The sequence below is a fragment of the Eurypyga helias genome, unplaced genomic scaffold (assembly GCF_000690775.1).
Source record: "Eurypyga helias isolate BGI_N326 unplaced genomic scaffold, ASM69077v1 scaffold9390, whole genome shotgun sequence".
NCBI classification, from domain to species: Eukaryota; Metazoa; Chordata; class Aves; order Eurypygiformes; family Eurypygidae; genus Eurypyga; species Eurypyga helias.
The window spans coordinates 27,922-52,165 of record NW_010227595.1 but is presented as its reverse complement, the minus strand read 5'-3'; the positions used below and the strand labels follow the sequence as shown (position 1 = coordinate 52,165).

The 24,244-nt window shown below is 38.5% G+C and overlaps 1 protein-coding gene across 1 annotated transcript in view; it reads left to right on the top strand.

The window, feature by feature from the left end:
- Positions 1-421: 421 nt before the first annotated feature.
- The window catches only part of LOC104513368 (transmembrane channel-like protein 1), a gene marked incomplete at its 3' end in the record, with an annotated part of 51,301 nt that continues 27,478 nt past the window's right edge, over positions 422-24,244 (top strand). The window contains exons 1-5 of the mRNA XM_010156696.1: positions 422-461; positions 9,559-9,624; positions 9,918-9,933; positions 10,707-11,063; positions 15,269-15,409. Coding sequence (XP_010154998.1) covers positions 422-461; positions 9,559-9,624; positions 9,918-9,933; positions 10,707-11,063; positions 15,269-15,409 — 620 coding nt within the window. The remainder of the gene's footprint in view (positions 462-9,558; positions 9,625-9,917; positions 9,934-10,706; positions 11,064-15,268; positions 15,410-24,244) is intronic.

Here is a 24,244-nt window from a genome sequence, read left to right as displayed (position 1 = left end):
CATGCAATGTCCTCCACACGCTGAAGTGTGGACATATATACAGCATCAGAGGGTGCCCATGCAGGCAATGTGCAACATCCTTGCTCAGTAAGGCACCTACGCATTTAAACTTTAGTGTTAGTCCTAAGTAAGCACTTTGCAGGAGATTTTTTTCAGTAGTAATAATATTAAAAAAGGTGAACAACTTCTTCAATTCCTTTGACCCTAGCATGCCAAACCTAAGTAGTAAACTAAACATTCATGAAAGATTAATCATTTAGGAAATTAGTATCTTCTTATATTTCAGTCAGTGAAACTTCACCAGCACCATCCATTCAGTGACAGACAGGACGATGTTGATGTGGTACACTTCATCCTGAGCCACTGAACCTTCAGATGATCTCTTATATAGGTTGGAGCAGCCCTGTGAAATACAGTCACGATGCCTAAACATGAAAGAACAACTGCCATTGAAGGAAATGGTAATTACAACTATAATTATGTGTCTTAACACATACTAATTTTTTGCATGTAGCTCACCAGTGTTGAGTTTTATATTCCTCTTCTCATTTCTAGTTGTTTTTCTTCTTGTTCTTACTAATAAAAACCCTCCTTTGTCACAATTCATTATCTTTTGTTCAGAAATGTATTTTACTTAGGTTTTGAAAGCATCTTTTTTGTGTAAATTGCCTAGTTGCAGCATGGCAGTATGGCTTTCCACTGGTTAGTAAATCAAAAGAGTGCAACTTGTCTTACATTTTTATGCATGTTATAGGGAAGATTGAGAAAACAAGGGTATTCTGTGGCTTCTGTAAAGTGCACAAAGACAATGCCTCCTTTTCTTATTGCTTTCAGTATTTGATATGAAATGTCAGGCATTCTTCATAGTAAGATTAACAATATTTCTATATTTATACTGCAATGTTCTGGGTGTAAGAAATGTTTTTGTAGCATGATAATGCCAAATGGCTTATTCCGGCAAAGTGCAAGACAACTTTTTGATATGGGGAGTGCTTCAGGTCTAATGGGCAATGCTACTCTTTTCAAAATATGAATCTTTTTCACATGGAACATGCATGATATTTCTGATCTTCAGCATGGAATAAATTTGCCAGGGACCTTATTCTAGACTGATTTCTGAATGAATTCATTAGGTCCTGCTAAGTATCAGGGTGGTGCTACTAAACAGTGTTTTGTATATTTTCAGTCTTGCAAAGTGCAGTAGTAATAAAATGGGTTCTGCTTCCACAGAAAATATCAGAAGGAACTACTTAGCATTTAGGCAGAATATAAGGTGAAGTTAATTTTAAGAGTCCATCCTATATATTTTGTTGTTTAAGCACTTTAATTTTTTTGTTGAATTTCTTTTTCTCCATTTTCTTCTACGTCACTTTACTGACCAGTTTAATTTTCAAACAATGTGTGTTAATGGAGCTCATTTTAACATGAAAGAAGCACCAAATTTAATGTAGCATAGGCAAAACACTTATCAGCTTCAGCAGAATTTTCATATGAATAAGAAACAAAATGAGCATGACCATAGAACATACACATTTTTATAAACATATCTAATGAACAAATTCTTAGAATAGCAAGGTTCTACATTTACTGTAAACATCTGCCTTTTACTTGCACATAGCTGACTGCATTGACTTATCTTCTGATTCAGTGGCTTTATTATTCATTCAAAGTACAAAAGTTAGCATTCCCATGTTGAATAAAAAACTTAAATCTTTTAACTGGAGAAGGCTGAGATTTTTAAGTTACAGAATCATGATTATTCTTTTACAAATTTTGCATGAAAATTTGCCCTGTATATAACTTATAATAAAATCTATCTTAATGACAGTTATGAATATATTTGGAGATGAGATCATGTAAGTAAATTCAAGACTCATTCTAGATTTAAGAAGATCTAAAAAGGTGGAGCTCCCCTGTAAGTAACTATGAGACACTTTCAGAATGTGGTTCTGAGTCCACTTTTGACTTAAAATGTTCCAAGTTCTGGAGTTAGTTAACAGAGAGCAGGCATGAATCCAGTTGCAATTTCTTTACAGGAGGTTTTGTTTCATCATTGCTACCTTTCCTGAGGAATATTCTTGCAAAGAATAGACCCCTCCAACAGTTGCAAAAATGCAGTCTAAGGCCATGAATTTTTGCATGTAGGTATCTTTAGCTCTAGTGAAGCCCTGGTTTGGTCATTCTTGTTTCATAACATGTCTTAGGCAAAATCTATCATAGTAGGAGATGTGTGACTCATGTTCAGTTCATGAATGTGAATTCATTGTTCTAGGCTTCTCATACAGGAAAAGAAGAATTAGGGCACACATCTTCAGAGTGGATGTTTAAAATAGATCAGATGGAAAGTGTCTAAAAATAATAAAGATAATCTGTGGTGAGCTGGTCAGCTGCAGGTATCAGTCTTAAAAGAGCTGTCTTCTCAGGAGTCAGTGAAAAATACTGCTGACTTAGTCCATGTACAATTACATTTGTAACTTAAACTTTTTTTTCCACATTAACATGTGTTCTTCCCATGTTAACAGTACTATGAATGAATAACAATAAGCTGAGTTAATCATATTTCAGTACCTGAAAAGGTCATATTGGTATGATTTACTGTGGTCTCACACTTCCCAAAATGCACTGGACAATTAATATTCTGATTCTAATTCTTGCAGTAAAGACTGCAATGAAAATGAAAAGTTTCCGGCCATCAAGACAACTGTGTGATGAAGACACAATTTAAATGTATCCTCCTTGTTGTTTTTATTTGCTGTAACTAGTGGGACCTGCAAGCTTGTCAGATCTCTAGTCTTGGGTAGGACAAAGTACTACATCGTTAGGTCTTTGACTGGCATAGGTGGGAAAATGCAGATGTTTCCACAGAGAGAGTGTAAGGCATCACAGCATGGAAACTTTGATCCATGCTTTCCTGAAAAGGGTGAAATACTGAGAGGTTTCCTACTGAATTATGTTCCTCCTCTGCCTTCTGTAGGTTTTATAGTAGTGAAATCAGAATTTCTTAAAATTCTTGCACAGAAATTGTGCAATAAACTTATTTATCCCTGAAGAGGGACTTTGCCTAAGAGAAGTCCTGACCCACAAACCGAGAGACAGCACTCAAACCTCATGGGGTGTAAGTACAGCCCAGAAGGAAACTAGAAAGAGGAGAGTGTAAACAAATGGTAAGCCCAATGCCAGCCACAGTGCCAACCTGATCTATGCGAGCTCAGTTGGTTCTTTTAGTAGAACATTTGTAATTTTTCCTTATTAGTGGAAAACAAATGAGCAATTTATGGATGTGAATTGAATGGATTCCATTTTTTCCCTGTGGTTCCCATCTGTAATTTTCAGATGTTGACTGGGCTACAAGTAGTTGGGCAAATTCTCTTTAGTGGCAATCTGCAGAGAAGAAAAGCTTATTGTCCCTCAGGCAACTTCTGACAACTCTTCGGGTGTAGAAGTCCGCAGGCCACAGCATACACATTAAGACTAATAAGTCTGAGACACTCATGGCTTTAGGACATTGTAGTATAAAATTTCTGCCTAGTTTTGTATTTACAACCTTGCCAATTCAGATGCAGAAAAATAAGCACTGTATTTGCCAGTGTGAGTGTAACTGAATAGGAATTATTATTTTACTTCATAAATTCATAGCTATTGATGGACAGGATTTTGTTCTGGGGGCATGAGGGAGTTTATTATTTATATTTTAGTCCATTGGAAGAAAAACTTGTGACAATAACTGGGAAAATTATAGAAGAAAAATCCAGCATGATCTCAAATACTAAGTATTCCAGTCATCCTATAAATATAATTTTAAATTGTTTTTTCTGTGTTTCAAGTCCCCTTCTCCCAGTGGGCCAAGCTGTTTTCTCAGTGTTTGGATATGCACTAAAAAGATGTGGTCTACAGCATTAAGGTCTCAAATCTTGGATACAGAAGTCTACACAAATTCACTTTTGTCCTACCAGGACTTTCTGTGAGATCTTGGTATATTAGTTTTGGTGTGTTTCATGGCTGTTACTTCTACTGAATATCTACCCTCACAGAAGTGTTGTGAGAAACTCTCATATTTATGTGATCAGAAAGAATAGTATAGAAACATATGTAAATACCTAGAATTTAATATTACACAATTTTTTTTGACTAATACTTCACATGCATTTGTTGTCTAATATGATGTTGCATTTCTGACATATCTACATGTCAGACATTCACTTTATTAGATATCCAGGCTGACATCTTTGTGCAACTGAAAAAGTCCAGCATGGTCCAGTCCAAGGGAAGACACAATAATTGCTTGCAAGGCTCTGTCTACACATGATCCTTCATTGGCTTGGTAACTAATTAATAAAGTAGATAGTTATTTTACAACATACAGAAAAAGTCTGATAGAATGTTTTGAATTACAGATTACATAGCATGACACTGATTATTTTTTTTAATAACACCAGCATGCCATAGTCAGTTTTACACTGTAGTTATTTGAGCAGTAATATTGTAATGGTGGGCCATATTTTACGGGGTAAAAAAAAAAAATCTGAGTAGTACCCTCTGATAAATGATGTACAAACAACTTGTAAAATAAGGTAAGGATACAACAACCCCCAAAATCTGCTAAATGGCCATCTCATATAGCAGTCTCTTATGGTTCTGTAATTTTTTTTCTGTCCTCAATTCCTTACTAGCCAACATGTCAACATTCTGAGCTCTCTGATGAGCTGTTTGATGTTCTGTCTTCTCTGCAGTCTTTGATTTGCAGGTTAGTCTGAACTCATGTTGAGGACGCCCTCCTTTAATCTTGTTGGCTCATTTGTGGCTATAGGCTAAAACATAAATAAGACTTCAAGCAAATTGATAGCTTTCTCAGATTACCCTTTCCCTGCTGTGCTGGATTTAGCCAGGAAGGAGTTAACTCCCTTTACCATGGCTTCTATGAAGCTGTGTTCCTGGATGCCGAGAGCAGCACTGACAAGTTCTTAGCTGGCACTGGGCAATGCCTGCACTGAGTTCAAGGTCTTTCTCCGCTTCTGATCCTGCAGCTGCGTTCCCAGCTCTCACTGTCTCACTACAGGCAGTGTAGGGGACACAGAGTTCAGGCAGCTGACCCAAACTGACCAAGGGAGTATTTCATTCCAGAGTACATTATGCTTGGGGCAGAGGCGAGGAGGGGGTCTGGGAGCCATTACTCTCTTCCTTACCCTCTCCCATTCACTCCTGTACACTTGCTAATCTTCTCCCTGACTCCTGCGTTAGCTGCTTCACTAATTCCTGTGCTGGCTTGTTCATGAGGGAGTTGGTGGGTTTGTTTAGTTTTCCTGGTCATGCTATCGCTGATGGGGTTTGCTCGGAATCTGCTGTGATAGCCCTCAGGCTGTGATCGCTCTTGGGCTGCAGCTCTCGGTTTCTTCGGCTCTGACTCTCACTTCTCAGCACCTGGTTGTGCACTGGTGAGTGTGTGGTGAGCAACTGTATCATAATTGTATCATATGTTTTATTTTCTACTATTTTACTTATTTATTATTAGTAGCATTTGTATGCAGTAATTTAGATTCAATTAGTTAATAGTTCTTATCTCAATATTACGAGCTTCCTTATTTCTTTTTTCTCCGATTCTCCCCTCCACTGGAGGAGGGGAGGGGGATTTGTGAGAGCAGCTTCATGGTACAGAGTTAAACCACGACACCTGTCCTTAGGCTAGAAAGATGAGAAAGTTTTCCTTATACTGCTGTGGGAAAAAAAAAAATCAGAAAATGATTTGGTTTCCTAAAATGTAGAGAGTCATGGACTCCAAACATATCTGATGATATGTCATTAGAGCAGGATGATATATCCTGTAAGATGTAACAGCTGAGAAATTGTTTGCTCTGGGTCACATAAGTTCAAGTTAGCTGACTCAAAGCCTAATAAAGTGATATTAGCCCTATGAATATTAATACTGTGAAGAAATGAGGTCCTATCAACATTTTCTGGAACAATGAATAATCCTAGACTGTGCTTTCATGACACTTAGTTGATTTTAGTGGAGGATTCACTGAAATTTTGATAAATGGGATCACATGAAGATCTGTTTAAAAAGCAGAAGACAAGTCTATAGACCCAAAAGGATCTCACATAGTGATGATTTTGCACCTGCATCAAAGCCTATACATTTCTATTTTAACAAACCACAGCATCAAAAATATTTTTCAGTTTTCCTACAGGATGGTAATACAGTGCTTAAGGAATGAGCTATACTGTTTCTCTGTGCTGTGGTACATAGCAAAACATTTCAATTTTGTGCTAAACTACATTTAGTTTCAGTGTCACCATGACATATAATTTGTGTGTCATTGAAATGCTCCTTTAATAATTCAGTAAGACAGGGTTTGCCACAAGCAGCTTAAGTGCTGGCTTATGAGCTGGCCAGCCTCTTGCTTTCCTCTGAAATGTGTTATAGAGTTAATGACCTGAAATAGCTTTGTATTAATAACGATGTTAAACACAGTAATGATTATTTACTTCTCTTATTTTTTTAATACCCAAGCAACTAACTATATTGGTCTTTTAATGACATGTACAAAACTCCCAAACACAAAAAGGCAATTATTAATACAGCTTGTCTGAGTTACAAGTCTCCAGGGATAGCTATAATGTGTGTGTAGTGTGAGGTGGCTGTGTAGGCTACATGGATGCATGCATATATGCTGTTCAGGATGGACTTCAGAGGTGGTAAAACTCCTTCCTCCCCCCTCCTCAGAGATTTTGTTGCTCTAAACAGCACCAGCTGCTATCACAGCTGACACAAATGAATAACCTTTAGTTCTACTTGGAGCCTCAGCTTTTACGGTAGTGACACAGTGCATGACATAAGGCAGAGTGAGAGGAAACTGGAGGATCGGAGAGTCCTCCTTGGCTTCCAGCTTCTTTTAGAAATGAATCCTAGTACAATGCTTTCTGAATCATTCCCCAAGGCTTGGGAGACGTCTCTTGGGAGACATTCTGTGGATACACCAGAATGAGAAGGACAAATCTTTAACATTCTTCACAACAGCATGCTTCATGTCTATATGACCATGGTGCCATGGAGGCAGAAATGTTCTGAAGTTCAGTTTGGAGATATAATTTTAAATTTTTGCATAAATAACTTTTGAATCTGTGCCTGTGCTTGTTGGGAATGTCTGTAGTACCCAATACTCTTCTGGCTGTATGATTCTGTGTAATCACTGGTCATTTCTTCTAGGCTTATTTTGTGGCAATATATACCTCTGTTTGTTTTTATGCTTTTTCTTCATTTCTTTAAAAACTTCATTGCTCATGTGCCTGACCATTTAGATAAAAAAAGACATAAATGTTCAGGAGTCACTATTCAGATACACTCCCCTCTAGTAATGTTTCCAGTACCTTCTTCAAGCAGTCTGAAATCTATTAATTAGTTAACACTTTATTTTACCAGAAATGCTGGATCCAGACTAGTGCATTTGTTACTCTTATGCTATTAGAATTAAGCCCCAACAGTTACCTTCTGCCCATCTTAAGCTGCTGTTTTGCATAGTCCATCGTCACTTTCACTATTATGTCAATATTATGTCAGCTCCAGGACAATACACTTTCACTGCTAATGCATTTTTCAATCTATATGATAAACCTCCAGCTGTTTGCTTGTTGTATGTGCTCATCAGAATGTACAGTGAGGCCAATCTTGTACCATTAAAGTGCTTCCCTGGGAATTTCTGTTTGGCTGGAGGAGATCAGCAAAAGCATTAGTTGCAATAAAAGACTCTGCCCTATTGTTGCATGCAAAGTAACTCTTCAGAAGTGTCTGTCTTCATCTTTGCAAGCTTTCAATAGCAATGTAATGATCTTTGTCAAATGGAGATCCTGTTACTGTCAGCAGCAGAAGGCATATGTCCAAACAGAACAAAGGAGCACTTATTTTCACATTCCACTGATGACAATGAATGATAACATTTTTACATGGTCCTAAAAAATTATTGTGCAGATGCTGTGGAAATGCAATTACAGAGAAATGTTTTCTGGAGGGAACTTAGACTCCCAACATATACCCTTTTGCCCGTTATTACACACAGTGAAACAAGACCCTGGATTCCTTCTTGTTTGTAACATTACATATTTTACTGCTTTGCTTTGATACTGGGTAAAGCTAAGAAGCTGGCCTGGTAGTTGGCTACAGCAGCCCCTGGAAAAATCAATGGGTATATAAATTTTCAATTAACCACTGATGACTTAATAAAAGTTATAAAAGGAAGTAGGGAATGGGTAGAGAAAGAATTTAAAGAAAAAATCAAAAGTATTACAGATGAGTGAAGAAGGAAGATAACTGTAGTTTCTTCTTGCTGTAAAAATGCAGTATGACATGATCATGACGTATCACCTGTCCTGTCTGTACAGAGGGGCAATTAGAACATACATCTGGAACATACATGCTGTATAGGAGTGGAATGACAGCTGTCCATTTCTATTTATGGTAATATTTCTTATTCTTCTTATTAACTCCTGCTACCATGTACTTCTGTATACTTCTCTGATGTGTCTCAAATCCTGCCTCACATGTACAAGCTCAAAGACACTTCAAAAAGGCCTATTAACTCCTGGCTTCCCAGCTATTAGTTGGATTGCTTCTGAAGAAACATTGCTTGTGAATACCACTAGCAGTTACAAGAGTGAGCTGTTCAATAAGATGTTCATACCAATATTTGCAGAGAACCTATTAATTAAATATTTTGATGGTTATAATGTGCATGAAAGTGAGGAGTCTTTTTCTTCCTTCTCTATATATGTGTGATCCCAGTTTCAAAGTGTACCAGGCAAATAAATTGGGTACTTTCCTGATTATTGACAGGTAGCAGAGACAGTACCTCTTACTGAATTTATGATACTGAAAAACTTAAGAGGTCATTTCTAAACCAAAGATGTTTATAAGCAGAAATACTACTTGCTCCTGTAAATAGCCTCTCTCTCTAGAGTGTCTAATGTTTTTATCACCTCCTGAGTGGCAGAAGAGGACTGTGGTACGTTGTACGAGTGAGTGGGGCCAACTTTTGTCACTAGGGTTTGAGATTTTTTTGTTGGAACTGAGAGTATATCACCTCTTTCTTCTTGGACTGCACTCTTCAGCTGTGCTGCAACTCTGAGGCATCATCGTCTTCGGACAGTCAAATCAGAAACTGCTTCTTTTAATCTTCTTTAAACTCAGTGAGTGCTCATCTTTCATATATTTAAGAAAATATCTGAGAACTGCCTGAGAAGCATTTTCATCTTCCTTGTTCTTTTTCTCAAATTGTAGGATATTGCTATCATGTTCTTTTTGAGGGTCCTCCTGTCCTACTTATTTCTTCCATGACAGGGGGTTCATGGCTTCACTTTGGGGCTTACTTATTTGAGTGCTGAAGGGAAGTGTTTTTTCTCTCATCATCCTATTTCTTGAAAACTATTTGCCATGTTCCAGAAAGCTGGATTTTTGAAATGGTATAAGGGAATAAAGTGCAGTAATTCCCAAGAATTTATTAAAATCCCTGCATTTTTAATGACTGATCCACACTTCCCATGCACTGGCCTTTTTTTTTCACTCCACAGGTATCAGTGATGTTGACAATGAAGAAAGCAGTGCAGCTGAAAATGAAGAAAAGGCCAAAGGAGCAGGTCAGTAGTTATGTCGTGTTTCTGTGGTGGGGGTTTGGTAGCCAGGAAAGGGCCACAGCTGTGGGTCTTGTGAGAAGCTTTGAGAGAAACTCCACTGGCTCTAAGTAGGACCTGCCTCTGGCCATGGCCGAGCCAGTCATCGCCACTGCAAATTAACATATTTAAGAGAGGAGAAAACAAGAAGAAGTGACAGCAGAAGCAGGAAGGGAGTAAAGAGGGAGTTGGATAGAATCATCATGGAGAGAGGAACGGGATGTGAAAGAGACAACCAGGAAGACCCACAGGTCAGTGAGGAAAAGCCAGGAGGAGGTGGCTGGAGCAGAGGTTCCCCTGCAGTTGGTGGTGAGAGGGCAGGCTGTGCACGGGGGACCAGAGATCCCCTGCTGCCCAGCGAGGGCTCCGTGCAAGAGCAGGCCTGAAGGAGCCTGTTACTCCGTGGGAAGCTCAGTTGGAGCAGGCTGCTCCTGCAAGACTGCACCCCATGGAAGGGACTCATGATGGAGCAGAAAAAACTGCAGCCTATGTGAAGTACTCATGTCAAAGAGGTTCACTAAGGACTGTGTCCTGTGGGAAGGGGAAGAGTGTAAGGAGTGGAAGGAGCAGCAGAAACAGGGTGTGATGTTTCTAGACTAACCATAACCCCCATCTCCTGCCGCCACCCTACCCCTACTGTAGGGGGAGGAAGTAGCACATGAGGGGCCGAGTGTAGACCCGCGGAAAGGTGTTCGTGGCCTGTTTTGTTTTGTGTCTCATTGTCCTGCTTTGATTTTGACTGGTAACTTATTGAATGGATTTCTGTTTTGCCCTTGACCATAACGGGTGCGTGATCCCTCCCTGTCCTTGTCTCAACCCATGAGCCTTTCCTGATATTTTCTTCTTCCCATCTGATTGTTTTTTTTTTGTCTCATGGTCTTTTATTCCCAGCTAGGCCTAAACCATGACAGTAATGTGGATTTTTTTGAGGCCACGCTCAGGTGTTTCCTAATTATCTGAATGAATGGAGGAAGAAAACTCTCCCTCTAACACACCTCCTTCTCTCATGTTTTTTTATTATTCTTAATAACAAATAAAGGGGGGAAGAGAGCAACACCGAGACCCAGAAGAGGACATGCCAGAGGGAGAGCCAGGCGTGGTGGTGAGGAGGATGAGGATGATGAAGATGGAACAAGGAGAGCTGGGCATCGCAGACACAGAAACCGTAGAGGACGGGGACGGGCAGCTGGAAATGAGGGCAGTGATTCTGATGGAGACCCTACAAAAACCAGAAAGAATCAGGCAAATCAGAAATCCAAGGAAGATGATGAAGATGAGGAAGATGAGAAAGGGGGTAAAAGTGGGAAAGGCAAAAATGAGAAGAAACAGGACAAAAAACCTGATAAGAAAGGGAAAAAAGAGAAGGCCAACAAGAAGAAAAAAGACAAAAAGAAATCAGGATCTGGGTAATTCAGTAAACTATTTTTTTTAATATAAACCCAAGGTTATCTTACATGAACCTGCTTTCATTTATGGGTGTGAAATACCAAGAGTAGCTATGACTCCCTTTCTCATTACAATCCAATTAGAGCTGGACAGTATTTTTTGTTTGTGAGGGTGTGGTGTGTTTGTTTGTTTCTTTCTTTCTTTCTTTCTTATTTTTTTTCCCCTTGTTGTGAGATAATGCTGGCTGGGTAAAATGGAAACCTTCCACAAAACCATATCCACTTTGGTGGAACAAAGTCATGGATTTGCCTCGGGTCTGGGGTGGGACCTCAGGAAATGACCAGTCAGTTCCTTGTGGGACTGCTCATACCTTGAGGAGTAGGTCAGATCTGGTCAGGCAGAATGGGAGCTCAATCCAGGGTCACCATTACTGTTGTTAAGCATCCCAGGTTTATGAGGTGTTCTCTGTGATAAAGGAGTGAAAGTGACAGACAAGGGGAGCAAATGACAAGGAGTGGTGATAACAGGTAAGACATCTCCTGCTTTTTCCTTTGCACAAAACTAAAATCCCCCAAACCGTAAGCTAATAGTCCTACTAAATCCCAGTTCTAGTTTTATTTCCAGTGCAGTACTAAAATCTTGACACTCTTCACAAGACTGATTTCAAGAACCCAGAACCAAGGACCGAGATGGGATGTTCGAGTGTGTCTCCCATTCTCTCTGAAATATTGCTGTACACTTTTACAAAGCATTTAATGCAACCTGGGGTCTTCGAAGACCCCACTGACACAAAGCAGAAAATGATTTTGTATTTTTTTGCCATACTGACATTCCCTTCTTATGCTTTTGAAAGGAAATAGCCCCTGGGAATGGTGTATAATGGAGCAAGTGGAGCTAGGCATGTTCATCTCAGTGAAGAGGGAGAGAGATTCCCCTTCCCCCATTCAGCACTTGCTACAGCTGTTTGTGTACCCAAAAGTATCACTGGCAAGCACAGCAGGAGTCAAAGGAAAGAAAAAAATACAGTGAGACATGCTGTTGCATTAATTTGTCCATGATCTCATTTCAATATATTTAATTTCCCTTCCCTACAAGATTGCCAGAAATCTCCCTTTGTGCTGGCTCTTCACTGTGATGCTAATTATACCCCTCTGTGCATTTTCCTGTACTTACATAGCAGTAGTCCTGAATGTGACAATCCATGTTCCTTTGCTTATTACTGTCTCCCATTGTAAACTTTTATTGAGCGTTAATTTAAAAAAGATGACTGAAATATAAAATTGAATGAGGGCACAATGTTTTTCATTGTCTTCCAAAGTTCTTAACATTAAAATGGCTAAGTTTGGGCTAAATAATTAGAAATTGCTACCTGGATCAAGACTTTGTTCTTGAAGTAATAAGCATAACATTTGAGGAAAAACTGAGGATGATCTGGAAGATACCTCAAGAACATTGTACTTTTAGACTCATAGGAGACCAGTTGGTAAGGTTGCAGAGTAATAAATACAAGAATATTTTAAAAGATTTTAGAAGGTTTAAAAAATATTTTTAAAAGAAAAAACAAAATAATATAACCAAAGGGAAATAGGCTACTGATGAGTTCAGCTGTAATTGAGATAAAGGGTCTACAAACGTTCAGGACAGAAGAATAAGGTGGCAGCACAGAAATATAGCCCATGTACCAAGTCCGTGAGGACCTATGGCTTTTACAAAAATCATGAGGAAGGTAGATTACATCTATAAGGAGATGAAAGTAAAATCAAAACACAGAAATATAATATGGGCATAAAACCAAGATACAGATTAATAGTAAGAGCAAGTTGATTATGTGTGTGATTTAAGGAAGTGACATTGGTTTCAAAAGCTCTACTGACTTAGGAAAAGATGCATTGTGTACGTTGAATTAGATGGTGGCTTGATGTGAAATTACTAATGCTTTATGCTCTGTGTTAGACTGAAAGTCATGGTGAACCCTTCTGGCCTTCAAATGTATGAATCACAACTTTTCATGAAACACTAAGTCTTTCGGTTGAAGAAGACAGAATTCTGATTTCTGGGCTTGGATCTCGTAGTGCAAAAGGAAAAATCTGCTGTAACTGCATGAAGTTTGACTGCACGGTGTAAACACTCTTGAAAATACTGATTGCTTAAAAATCTTTAGAAATTTGGAATTTTTACTATTTTCTTGGTTCCAAAGAAGAGTGGAAGATAAAAGTTGAGGTGCGTTTGCAAAGACAAGTATAGCAACAGTGAGCAATGACTGCAAGAGCCAGTATTATCGCTACTTCACCTCTTGTGTTCCCCTCAGCTTCCTTTACTCAGTAACCTCAGTACATTAGCACCTACCACTCCTATTTCTCGCCACTCTCACCGCAGCCTTGGAAAACTGCATGTTTCAATTTTGCATAACGCAGCAATCTTCTGTGAAAAGAAATGCTTAATATTGGGTACCTTGCTGTCTGCTTTGTAAAACGCAAAGAAGCTGATTGTAGCAACTAGGAATTTAAAGCTCTCTCAAAACCAGACTCCTCTAATCCTTGTGTTCTTCTTAAAGACATGACTCTTCTTGCATTATAATGCCTCAAAATAGTATTTATTGACCTTCATCCATTTGACTTAAGTTTTCCTATAGTTCCTCAACTGCTCATTACAATACTGGAGTAAGAAAAATATGTCTGTGTTCAGCTGCAGTCTTTTTTTTCCAAAATTGTTATTTTCTGTGACACTGTTATTTATCACCTAAGTGTGAAATTTTAATGCTAATATGTTGAAAGTTCTAATGTGACGGCCTTTTCAATAAGTAGCAATTTTGTCTTTAATAGCAGGGCATATGATAACTATGAATGCCTCTTTCTTTCCTTTGCTTACTTACTCCTCTGTGTCTGAAATTTTTAAACTGTTCCCTGGTAGCTTTTGCTGTATTTATGTGTACCTCATGAAAACTAAAAGTACATGACTAATGAGAATTTTATGTTTTGCTTTATTGCTTTTATTGTATTTGTATTTGTTTGGTTTCAAACCTCTCATAAATATTCTTGCTTTTGTCTTTTATGTCACACAAATTTTTAATTATATCTGTGTTATCTTTTATGGGGAGAAGAAAAAGTTTATTTAGTTACCCAGAGGATAGAAACTATACAATTAGGTGACTTAGGTAATAAATCATTCAGCTCTGATATTATATTTTGAATATCAGACTCTCAGAATGGTGTATTATAAGCAAGCCTGAAAACTGCTTGCTTGATAAAGTCTGAATTTACTGTTCTCAAAACAAACTAGAAAACTCAAAAAAAAACCCCCTGCAGATTGTTTTCAAACATTCAAAACAGAAAAAATGCAAAAGAAAACACAACATGAAACAAATAGAAACGCATTAAACTCTTTTTCTTAATAGCTGACTTAGTGGTAGTCATCACTGTCAGGTTTTTAGGGCAGGAGGTCAGCGTCTGATGATTTTTTATCATTTTCTTGTTTGCTGGCATAAGAAGAGGAAACACCTGTTGCTAATGATTTGCAACATGGCGTTATATGATATGTAAGATTGCTTACAGAAAAGGACATCCATGCGTGTTTTAGGCGTATTCATTGTCTTAATCAGCAATGCTTTCCAAAGATACTACAAACCAGTGCATGGATAAGAAGTTCAGATTACAAAACCAACACATCAGTAGATGTCATTACTATTGCATCTGCTTACTCTGAGGGCTAGGACACATCATAGCCTTGCTGTAATGTGTTTTTGAATCTCTCCCGTCTCTGAGATGTTAATACCTTGATCAGTGGACAGACTGTCACCTGGTGCTTAAGCTTAACTTTGCTGAGGTGTCTCATCTCTCTCCTGTGGCACACTGACGTGTGGCTAACAAGTTCATTTTCATGGCTGCAGTTAGAGTGTCCTCACTTGCTCTTTGTGCGTTTGGGTTGGATGCTTAGGAGGACGGTTACTCCTGCAGGGATAACCTGTGGCTGTCGCACACTTCCCCAAGAGTGCTGCCCACTCTGCAGGGGATGCTTTGGGTGCAGTGCTGGTTCAGCTGCGTCTTTGTGTGCAGGCTTTATCTTTCATCCTAAATTTGATAACAAGTGAGTCCTCCTTTCTGTGCAACAGTGAAGGCATTTATCTAAATCTCAAAGTTAACAAGAATTAACAACAAGTATGTGCTCCAGTGAAAACTTCTGTCTTTCTGAGTTTTAGTGATGTGTTTTTTCCTGATTTTCTTTGGAGCTCTGATTCTGATTCTGAGGAGGAACCGATTACAGAGGAGGAATTGGCCAAGCTGAAAGAAGAGGTAGAAGAAAAAAAGAAACTGATCGCCACACTACGAAACAAGCCATGGAAGATGAAAAAGAAGTTGTCAGTCCTGAAGTAAGGTTTGATTTCCACAGTGAATATCTGCTATTGTACTCTGCATTGTTTTTCTGAACTTCACGTTATTTCTAGACCTAGTGACACAATTAAATTCAAACCATCTCTAATCTCTTGTTCACAGAAGGTCCTGGTAAATGGCATTGCAGATCAGTGCTTTCTCGTCACTGTAGACCTGAAATCAAATATGAAAAACTCAGACCTTTTTCTTTGCTAAGTTTCCATTACATTCCTCTGCAAAATCTTACATTTTCTTCTGTAAAATTAGTGTTGGTAAATTCTTCCATTCATAAGTTTAATATGTTATTCAAGAAAAATGATGCAGTTTCAGGAATACCTCAAGATTACTGGGGTGAGATGAGAGGATATATCTTTCTATTCCAATATTTTAGAAAAAAGCCAATTTTTTTAACTTATGAGAAAGCAAATTGATTGGAAACCAAGCTTGCATTTTCATACATTTTTAGGTACATCACATGTAATATTGTATTTTACCCTAGAAAACTGATGACTACATTTTCATTAAGGCTAAAAATTAAGTTTTCATTTACAGTTAAATTTCCACCAAGCACAGGAAATTCGATAATTGTGGAGAACTTTATTTTTTTTGCTAAAACTGTTACTGCTACACAAAACTGTTATTCCTCGGTTTTAAATAATTCATTCACTGCAGTACTACCCAAACACCAACAAAATGCATGGTCATGTTGTGTTAGACACATCTAACAGAAAAAAAAACGGTCTCTCCTGCAGACAGTTTTTGATATGGATAGAAAACACAGAAATAAGGATAGGATAGAGCATATAAAATAGGGTGTGGATGGTATACAATTTTTTCCTTCTAGAAGGTAAGGTCATTCTGGGAAGGATAAAGTCAGAAAGAGGAAACCGAATGTATGTTGTGAAAGAAGGTGACAGAGAAGGAGGTATAAGGGAACAGAGTACCTAGGAGATGTGGAGTGGGAGCATTGTGAAGGTTAGAGAAATTTCAGAAAAAAAACGATGAGCACATTAGATAATCAGATAGCAATTACTTTATGTTGCATAGTCTATAATTGAAGCTGCCCTACGTACTTTTTTTTTTTTTTTTTGTATTCTTACTATGAACAGAAGTTCTGTTTTTATAACCATTCTTCTATTCCAGCACTCCTAGCAATTCCTAGTTTCTAGGAAACATCCTAGCCTGGTATGGCCCTCAGACTAATACCCATAATTGCTCTTGCGGTGATGAAGCTGCAACACATAGTCTCAGGGCAATCAAAACAGACACCTGGGACTTGGGAGAGTTGGTAAGGGAAGCCAGAGCAGGGGTAATTTTTCCTCTATCTTTCCAGTTGCAGGCAGCAATATTGGAAGAAACAGATGGACCCAGTCTATTAACACATGTATTAATACATGTGGCTGGTGTCACGGACAGAATTTTGGGTTTTTCTATAAAAGGATGATCTGCATGATACCAGGCCATTTTCTTTTAAAAGGGGAAGAGAATCTTTGTTCAGAAGCTAGTGGGGATGATTAATAGAGCTTTAGAATATACTTGAAGACTGAAAGGGATAATAATCAGGCTCACCCATGGGATGATGCACCAAGATTTGAGGGATGGGCTGGATGCAAGGGCCCTCAGCCTGTTGCTCTGTGATGTTCTGGGTCCATGGAGCACACTTGTCTTATAGAGAAGAGCCAGGGGCTCCTGAAGTAATAGGAACCAACAGGGAAGCACCAGGGAAATACTTCAAAGTAATTAAGGTGCGTTCCTCTAAAAAGATGACTTGGCCAACAACCTTGCTGAAATGCCTCTATAGCAGTGGACAAAACATGGACAACAAACAAGAGGAGTTGGAAGTCACCATGTTGCTAGAAAGGTATGACCTAATTGCCATTTCTGAAACCTAGTGGGATGAATCCCACGTCTGGAGCACTGCTGTCAATGGCTACAGTCTGTTCAGAATGGACAGGCGAGGAAGGAGGAGTGGAGGGCTTGCCCTGTCCATCAAGAAATGAATAGACTGTGAAGACCTCTCTCTGAGGAATAGCCACAAGCAGGTTGAAAGCTTATGGGTAGAAAGTAGAGACTGAGGCCCCAAAAGGAACTTGGTAGTTGGCATTTACTACATACTGCCTCACCAAGGGGACACTATTGGCAAAGCCTTCTTACTCCAGCTACAGGAGGCATTGCGCTTGCGGGCTCTCATCCTACTGGATCCTTTAACCTTCAACCGTCCTTCATCCAACCCAACACCTGCTGGAAAAGTAGAACTGTAGAGCTATAGGCATCCAGAAGACTCCTGAAGAAGGAGAATTACTTCTTGGGCCAGGTAATAGATGGTCCTACCAGAGAGGATGAATTACTGCATCTGCGCAAGTGAGCTACTCAGAGATGTCAAGATTGGAGGCAGCCTGGACTGCAGTGATCATGCAATAGGGGAATTCATAGTCCTGAGGGTTATGTGACAGGCGAACCATAGTCAGGATGCTGAATTTTAGGGAAGCAAACTTCCAGTTGTTCAGTCAATGGGACCCGTTGGGAAACTGCCCTCAAACTGGAAACTGGACAAGGTAGTAGAACAGAGCTGGCAGATGTTTTAAGATGCTTTCCATAGAGCTCAAGAACTTTCTATCCCTATGTGTAAGAAAGCATGAGAGGATGGCAAGAGATCAGCATGGATGAGCCAAGACCTGCTGGTCCAGGTAAAGGACAAGAAGGCAATATACCAGCAGTGGAAGCAGGGACAGGTATGAGGGGAAGAGTACAGGGACGCTGCACAATTGTGTAAGGATGGGATCAAGAGGCCCAAGGCCCAGCAGGATCTGAACTTGTCAAGGAACACAAAGAATAATAACGGCTTCTATAGGTATATCAGGCTGAGAGCGCGGGGTTCAGTCTGGAGGAGAGAAGGCTCCAGGGAGACTTACTGCAACCTTTACAATACTTAAAAAGAGCTTATAAGAAAGATGGGGACTTTTTAATAGGACCTGTTGCTATATGACAAGGGGTAGTGGTTTTAAACTAGAAGAGGGTAGATTCAGACTAGATGTAAGGAAGAAATTTTTTATGATGAAGGTGGTGAAACATTGGAACAGGTTGATCAGAGAGTCTGTGGATGCCCCATCCCTGGAAACATTTAATGTCCGGGTTGGGAGGGGTCAACTTGAACTAATTGAAGGTGTCCATGCCCATGGCAGGGGCTTGGAACTAGATGATCTTTAATGCCCCTTCCAACCTAAACTATTCTATGATTCTATGATTAACATCAGCTGGTTCCCTCAGTCTGCCTATATGACTTTGTAGTGAAGAAGTGTTTGAGGTCAACTGGGAAACATGTTTGCAGTGAGGTGACTGACTACAGTTAGAATTTTCTAAATCAGATGTATAATTTTTTACATGATATGTTTTAGGTCAGCCACTAGCTGTAGAGCCCCTCAATAAATATCTACAGCATGTGCCACCCTTTCCAGGTCAGAGTTAGTAGGAACATCAATCCTTTCTGGCCTTAAAAATCTATGTTACAATGAAATGTTTGTAATTGGCTCAGTGCTTCTAGCCATTCTTAGTCAATGCTAAATTACAGCACTTCTTTTATTCTCTGAAGTGGGTTTTCTCAATTAAGCCATTAGTTAGTTTTCAAAATACTAACGTTATGTCTTTTTTTTTTAATCTTAACAATGTCTTTATTAATAATCAGGGTTAAGTGGTCCTTATCCATTCAGCATGGGCAGCAATTCTACATAAAAGTCCATTCATTTACCAATATTTAAATTCTTATCTTTATGAAATCTAGACGGGGAGACTAGACATGTATTCAATTTTATTTGCTGAAATTACATGTTATATTGTAGTAAAAACTATGTATCAAAGTGTTCTTACGGCAGTTTGCAACATATTTTTTTTTTTCTAATGCTTTGCTATAGCCCTTTCTGAAGAAGTCTCTGAAGCATATTATCAGTTTATTTGCCATAGAAAAATGTATATTCCAAGAGTAAATGACAGTTCTTCAGATTAGCATATTTATTTCGAATCTACTTTTATTAACTGAAGAATTACATTTATTACTATCTTTCTCTGTCAAGTAAGATTCCAAAACCAGTCACTTTTTATTCCAGGCAATCCCATTCAGATTGTCACAGTTCTGTACAGAGTCATGCATAACTCAGCAGATAAAACAGATAAATCCGGCTAACAGCTGGAATAAAAAAATAGAAGTTAAACCCTAATATTTGGTCACATTTTTAAATGTGTGAGCTGAGAATTAGGCATTTAAATCTGCATCTGAGCATCTTAGATGAAAGTTATGGAAAATTTGGTAGCACTTGGTGCCTTTGAAAAAATCAAACCAAACCATTTACATACCAAAATACAGTCATAGACTAATTTTTCTAGAGTCCTATTGTTGTAATTTGTTCTTTTGAGCCTAAGTTAAACTCAGTTGCAAAGGAAGACCTGGTGTTATTATGCTACTTAAAATAAGAAGTAATATCTTTTCAGTGGGTTCTCTATTATAATTGTAGTTATAACAATAGAGAAGTCTCTATATCAGCACATTTTAGGGTAACTATGTATTTGTTTTATATTTTAACAAGTTATTTAAGATTTATACCAGAATCTTTAGTCTAATAGATTGGCATTATTCTGGTTCAGGTAGACAATTCACACATTTCATCTTTAAGTACCTTAAACTTGTAAATCAGTAAGTATCTTCAATAGTCTTACATTAATATCTCTTGCTATCAAACCTTTTGGTCAACAGCTATTATTAGCAAGTATTCCCTATGTCATCTGCTTCTTATCCTGTGCAGGTATTAGCGTAGTATGGGGTATGTGTGGAAAAACCAAGAAGCCTATCATCTTAGAGTAAAAGAAGAAATTTCCCTGTTCTTTTTCTTCCAGCTTCCACAGCAGAGAGATACTTTATTGGAGATTTCATCTCAGCATTATGAGAAATGTTCTTTACTGTGAACCAAACTCCATTTCTATGTCTGTTCTGTATTAGCACCTTTTCTTTTTTTTCAAGAATGGAAAAAAAAATGCTTCTCAGGAATGCTCAAGGATTCATTACATATTTGTGAAGAAAAAAAAAAAGAAAAAATATTTTTCTTACTATTTTGATAAATTAATATTAGGGTTGATTAGGACTTTTCATTCTAAATATTCTTTTAAAATAAATGTTTATTTGTCATAATAAACTATTGTTGGGGAAAGTTCTAATTTCCACTATATTTTGTTTTTAAAAAGTTGTAAGAAATTCTAAATAGTTGAAACACCTGGTTTAAACAAGACTGAACCCTCTTGCTTTGATGATCCAAAATCAGCACTTTTTTATAGTGGGAAAGATGATTACTACTTAGCTCTAGTGACTTCTTTGTAAAATAGTTAGTCTTTTCCTTCATTCTTTTGTTCTGAAAATGCATGAATGACCAATGACTTTAGAACACAGATGCAGAACTAGTTGCTCTGTACAAAACACCTTCTGTGAAAACCTGGCTGAGATGCTCATTGCTGAAATGGCACTAAAGAGAGCTGCACCGTTAAATTAGATTAGCTCTAATTTCTAATTTACATCCCTGCATCTAGAAAGATGCATTTCAAACAGCCCTGATTATTCTCTGAAGAAACTTGACAGGATAATGTTCTGCTGCAGAATGTGCTTCTGCAGTTTGAAGTTAAGCTGTACCGGTACTGACAGACTCTAACCTCATCTTGAGACATCATGGTCAGATCTTTACAGGTCTGGAGTTGTGAAAAAGGTGAGAAAGATGCAAAGGAGTGGAATGAAAAGATGTTGAGCACAAAACAGCATTACCACTGTCCCTGGCCCTAAGCAATAGTTACGTTAGGCTATGGGCTGAGGACATAGTGGTCCGTGCTGTTCAGAGCATGAGTGTGGCTGGAGTCCAGACTTAGTTCTCATTTTCAAGAACAATATTCTCCTTCAGAAGTTATTTTCTTGTTCTTTTCTTTTTCCTTCCACTGGTTTACATGGTTTGTGAATACTGTTGTTGTGCCTTTCCTGTGGGAGATGGATATTTGTGCATATTTCCTCTTATACACTGCCAGCTTAGGCCAGTAATAAATCACCTGAAGAGCCATCAGAAGATAATGACCTATCAGTCATTATTTACAAGACTGATATTTACAGAGGGGGGTAAACTATCAAAAAGATTTTTTGATTAGAAATAGGTTAAAAATCCCCAAACTTGATGGGCCAAAGCTTCAGCTGTTGCAAATTGGAAAATATCCAGGGAAAGCTGGGTTTTGGGAATTGCATCCATGTCTTCGCATTCTCCTGGTTGGGTTATATGAAGGAAAGGGAAAGGTTAACAAGCTCTGCTATGTTGCTGGGCTCTGGTGTACTAATCTCACTCCCCTTGTTAGTGCACACAACACTTCAGACAGCCAAAGTTTTGGGCTGTAAAATAGCAAAGACTGTTATCCACCAGCAAAGCCTATTACAGTACTTTATAATCAGATAATTGAACACAAGAATCAGAAATATGCCAACAGTGCACTCCCTTTAAAGCTGTACTGCAAGTCATTTAGCAAACTATCAAAAGAAATGAAATAAGGACAACATATAAAAAAGGTAGTCAGGTGTCAAGCTTAGGCTTTTTAAAGGACTTCCAACTAAACACAGTCCATAAAAAGAGCCATGACAACTTCTTGGTTTTTCTAAGAAAAACAGAGCCAAGCAGTCTCCTTTCCATGTGCCAGGAACAGAATATAATATGTCAATTTTTCAGGAAATGTTAGCATAATTTATGTCATTATAGGTCTTAGATTACCCATCAAGACAGATGAATTGGAAACAGATTATTTTAAAAGTGTACAAAACCCAAAGATACATAAAGTGCATGTGTGGGATGGTGGAAATTTCTCATCTTTGGATGCACTCTTTCTACTACAACGAATCATTATTCTGATGAATCTTGCTGTGGACATGCTGGCAGTCCGTGAGGCCAGCCTGGATGTCCTAGAGGTGGGTCAGGTATTAAATAACACTATAATTTGCCCATTATTACTGTTGAACAGCTTTTCACGTGAGCTCTGTCTGACAACACTTGTTTTGCGGTTGGTTTTTAGTCAATCTTTTTAAGACTTGGAGAAGGCCTGGGTGATCAATATTAATATAACATTTCTTTGTAATGGGTTTTTAGATCTTGGAGACTGAAACCTTCCTGAACTGTTACTGAAAAATGTGATCAATCCACTTGAATCCTATTAATTAGCAACAACCTCTGAGAGCTGTAATTCATCCTCTCTCTGAAGTGCACCAAGTACCGTACACCTAGCACTTTGGAAGCTGTAACTCCACACCCAATATTAATAATTTAACTCAGTTTTCTCTGGGACAATAATGCCCAACCCCATGCAACATTTATTAGTTCTTGTGTCTGTAATTCAATTAATAAGGTTTCTCTGAAGCTTCTTTAAATTCACAGTTAGCTAACAGGGCACACTTTGGCCTACCTTGTGATATAGATAATTTACCTATAACACATGATACCAGTGATTACAAAGCTCAGTTTTGTAGCTCTGTGTTGGTTTTGACACGTCCTCATGTTAGTGAAGTTGCATTACTTCCAAGTAGGCATGCATGTATATGTATGTGGTTTTGGTTCTTCTTGTGGTTTCTAGAAGAGTTCTATGGGTTCAGGACTATTTTTTATTGTTTGATCATTCTTTCTGTCCTCATGTTTTATTATTAGCACAAAAGAAATGAAGGAAAGGACAAAATACAAATAGCTGTTTTTCAGTGAGCTAGATTAGACATCAAGGTAGAAACCTGAATTAAGCAACATATTGGATTATATTTAACAAAAAAGAAGGTGTGTCACAGACATGGAAAAGACACTGCAAAATTTTGCCCTGACTGAATGGTGCCAAGTCATTGCTGAATTTTAAAGAGAATATTTTATAGAATCCAGCTGTTATGGAGATTTGCATTTAGCTATCAACTAAATAAGGTCTTAAAGTCATGCAAATATTCATGGATGCAGCTAACAGGTAAACTACTGTGGAACACTTGATAACTCCTCTCTATATTTGCATGTTGTGGGGTTCCCTTGTAAGACTTAGTCTCATAAAATGTGGGTATGAAAATGCTATTTAGAATGTTATTGGTAAAATCCACCACACTCCAAGAGGTAAGTCATGCTTGTAGAATATCAAAGGTGACGATTTCATTTATCCTAAAAGTGAAAGATGGCTTTCATTCTTTTCTTTCCTAAAATATTATTTTGAATTAGTTTATTTCAACTGCATAATAATCATAGAATCATTTAGGTTGGAAAGGACCCTTAAAATCATTGAGTCCAACTGTTAACCTAACACTGCCAAGTCCACCACTAGACTACTAAACCCTTAGTGCCACATCTACATGTTTTTTAAACACTTCCAGGGATGGTGACTCAACCACTTCCCTGGACAGCCTGTTCCAGTGATTACCAACCCTTTCAGGGAAAAAAAAATTCCTAATATCCTATCTAAACCTCTTTGGTGCAACTTGAGGCCATTTCCTGTTGTCCTATCACTTGCTACTTGGCAGAAGGGACCAACACTCACCTCTATGCAACCTTTCCTCGGGTAGTTGGAGAGAGCAGTAGGGTCTCCCCTGGGCCTCCCCCTTCTCCAGGCTAAGCAATCCCAGTTCCCTAAGCCACTCCTTACAGGACGTGTCATAGGACAATCACTTCCCTACTCCTGCTGGCCATACTGTTCCTGATGCAGGCCAGGATGACAGTGGCCTTCTTGGACACCTGGGCACACTGCCGGCTCATATTCGGCCGGCTGTCAAACAACAGCCCCAGGTCCTTTTCTGCCTGACAGCTTTCCAGCCACTC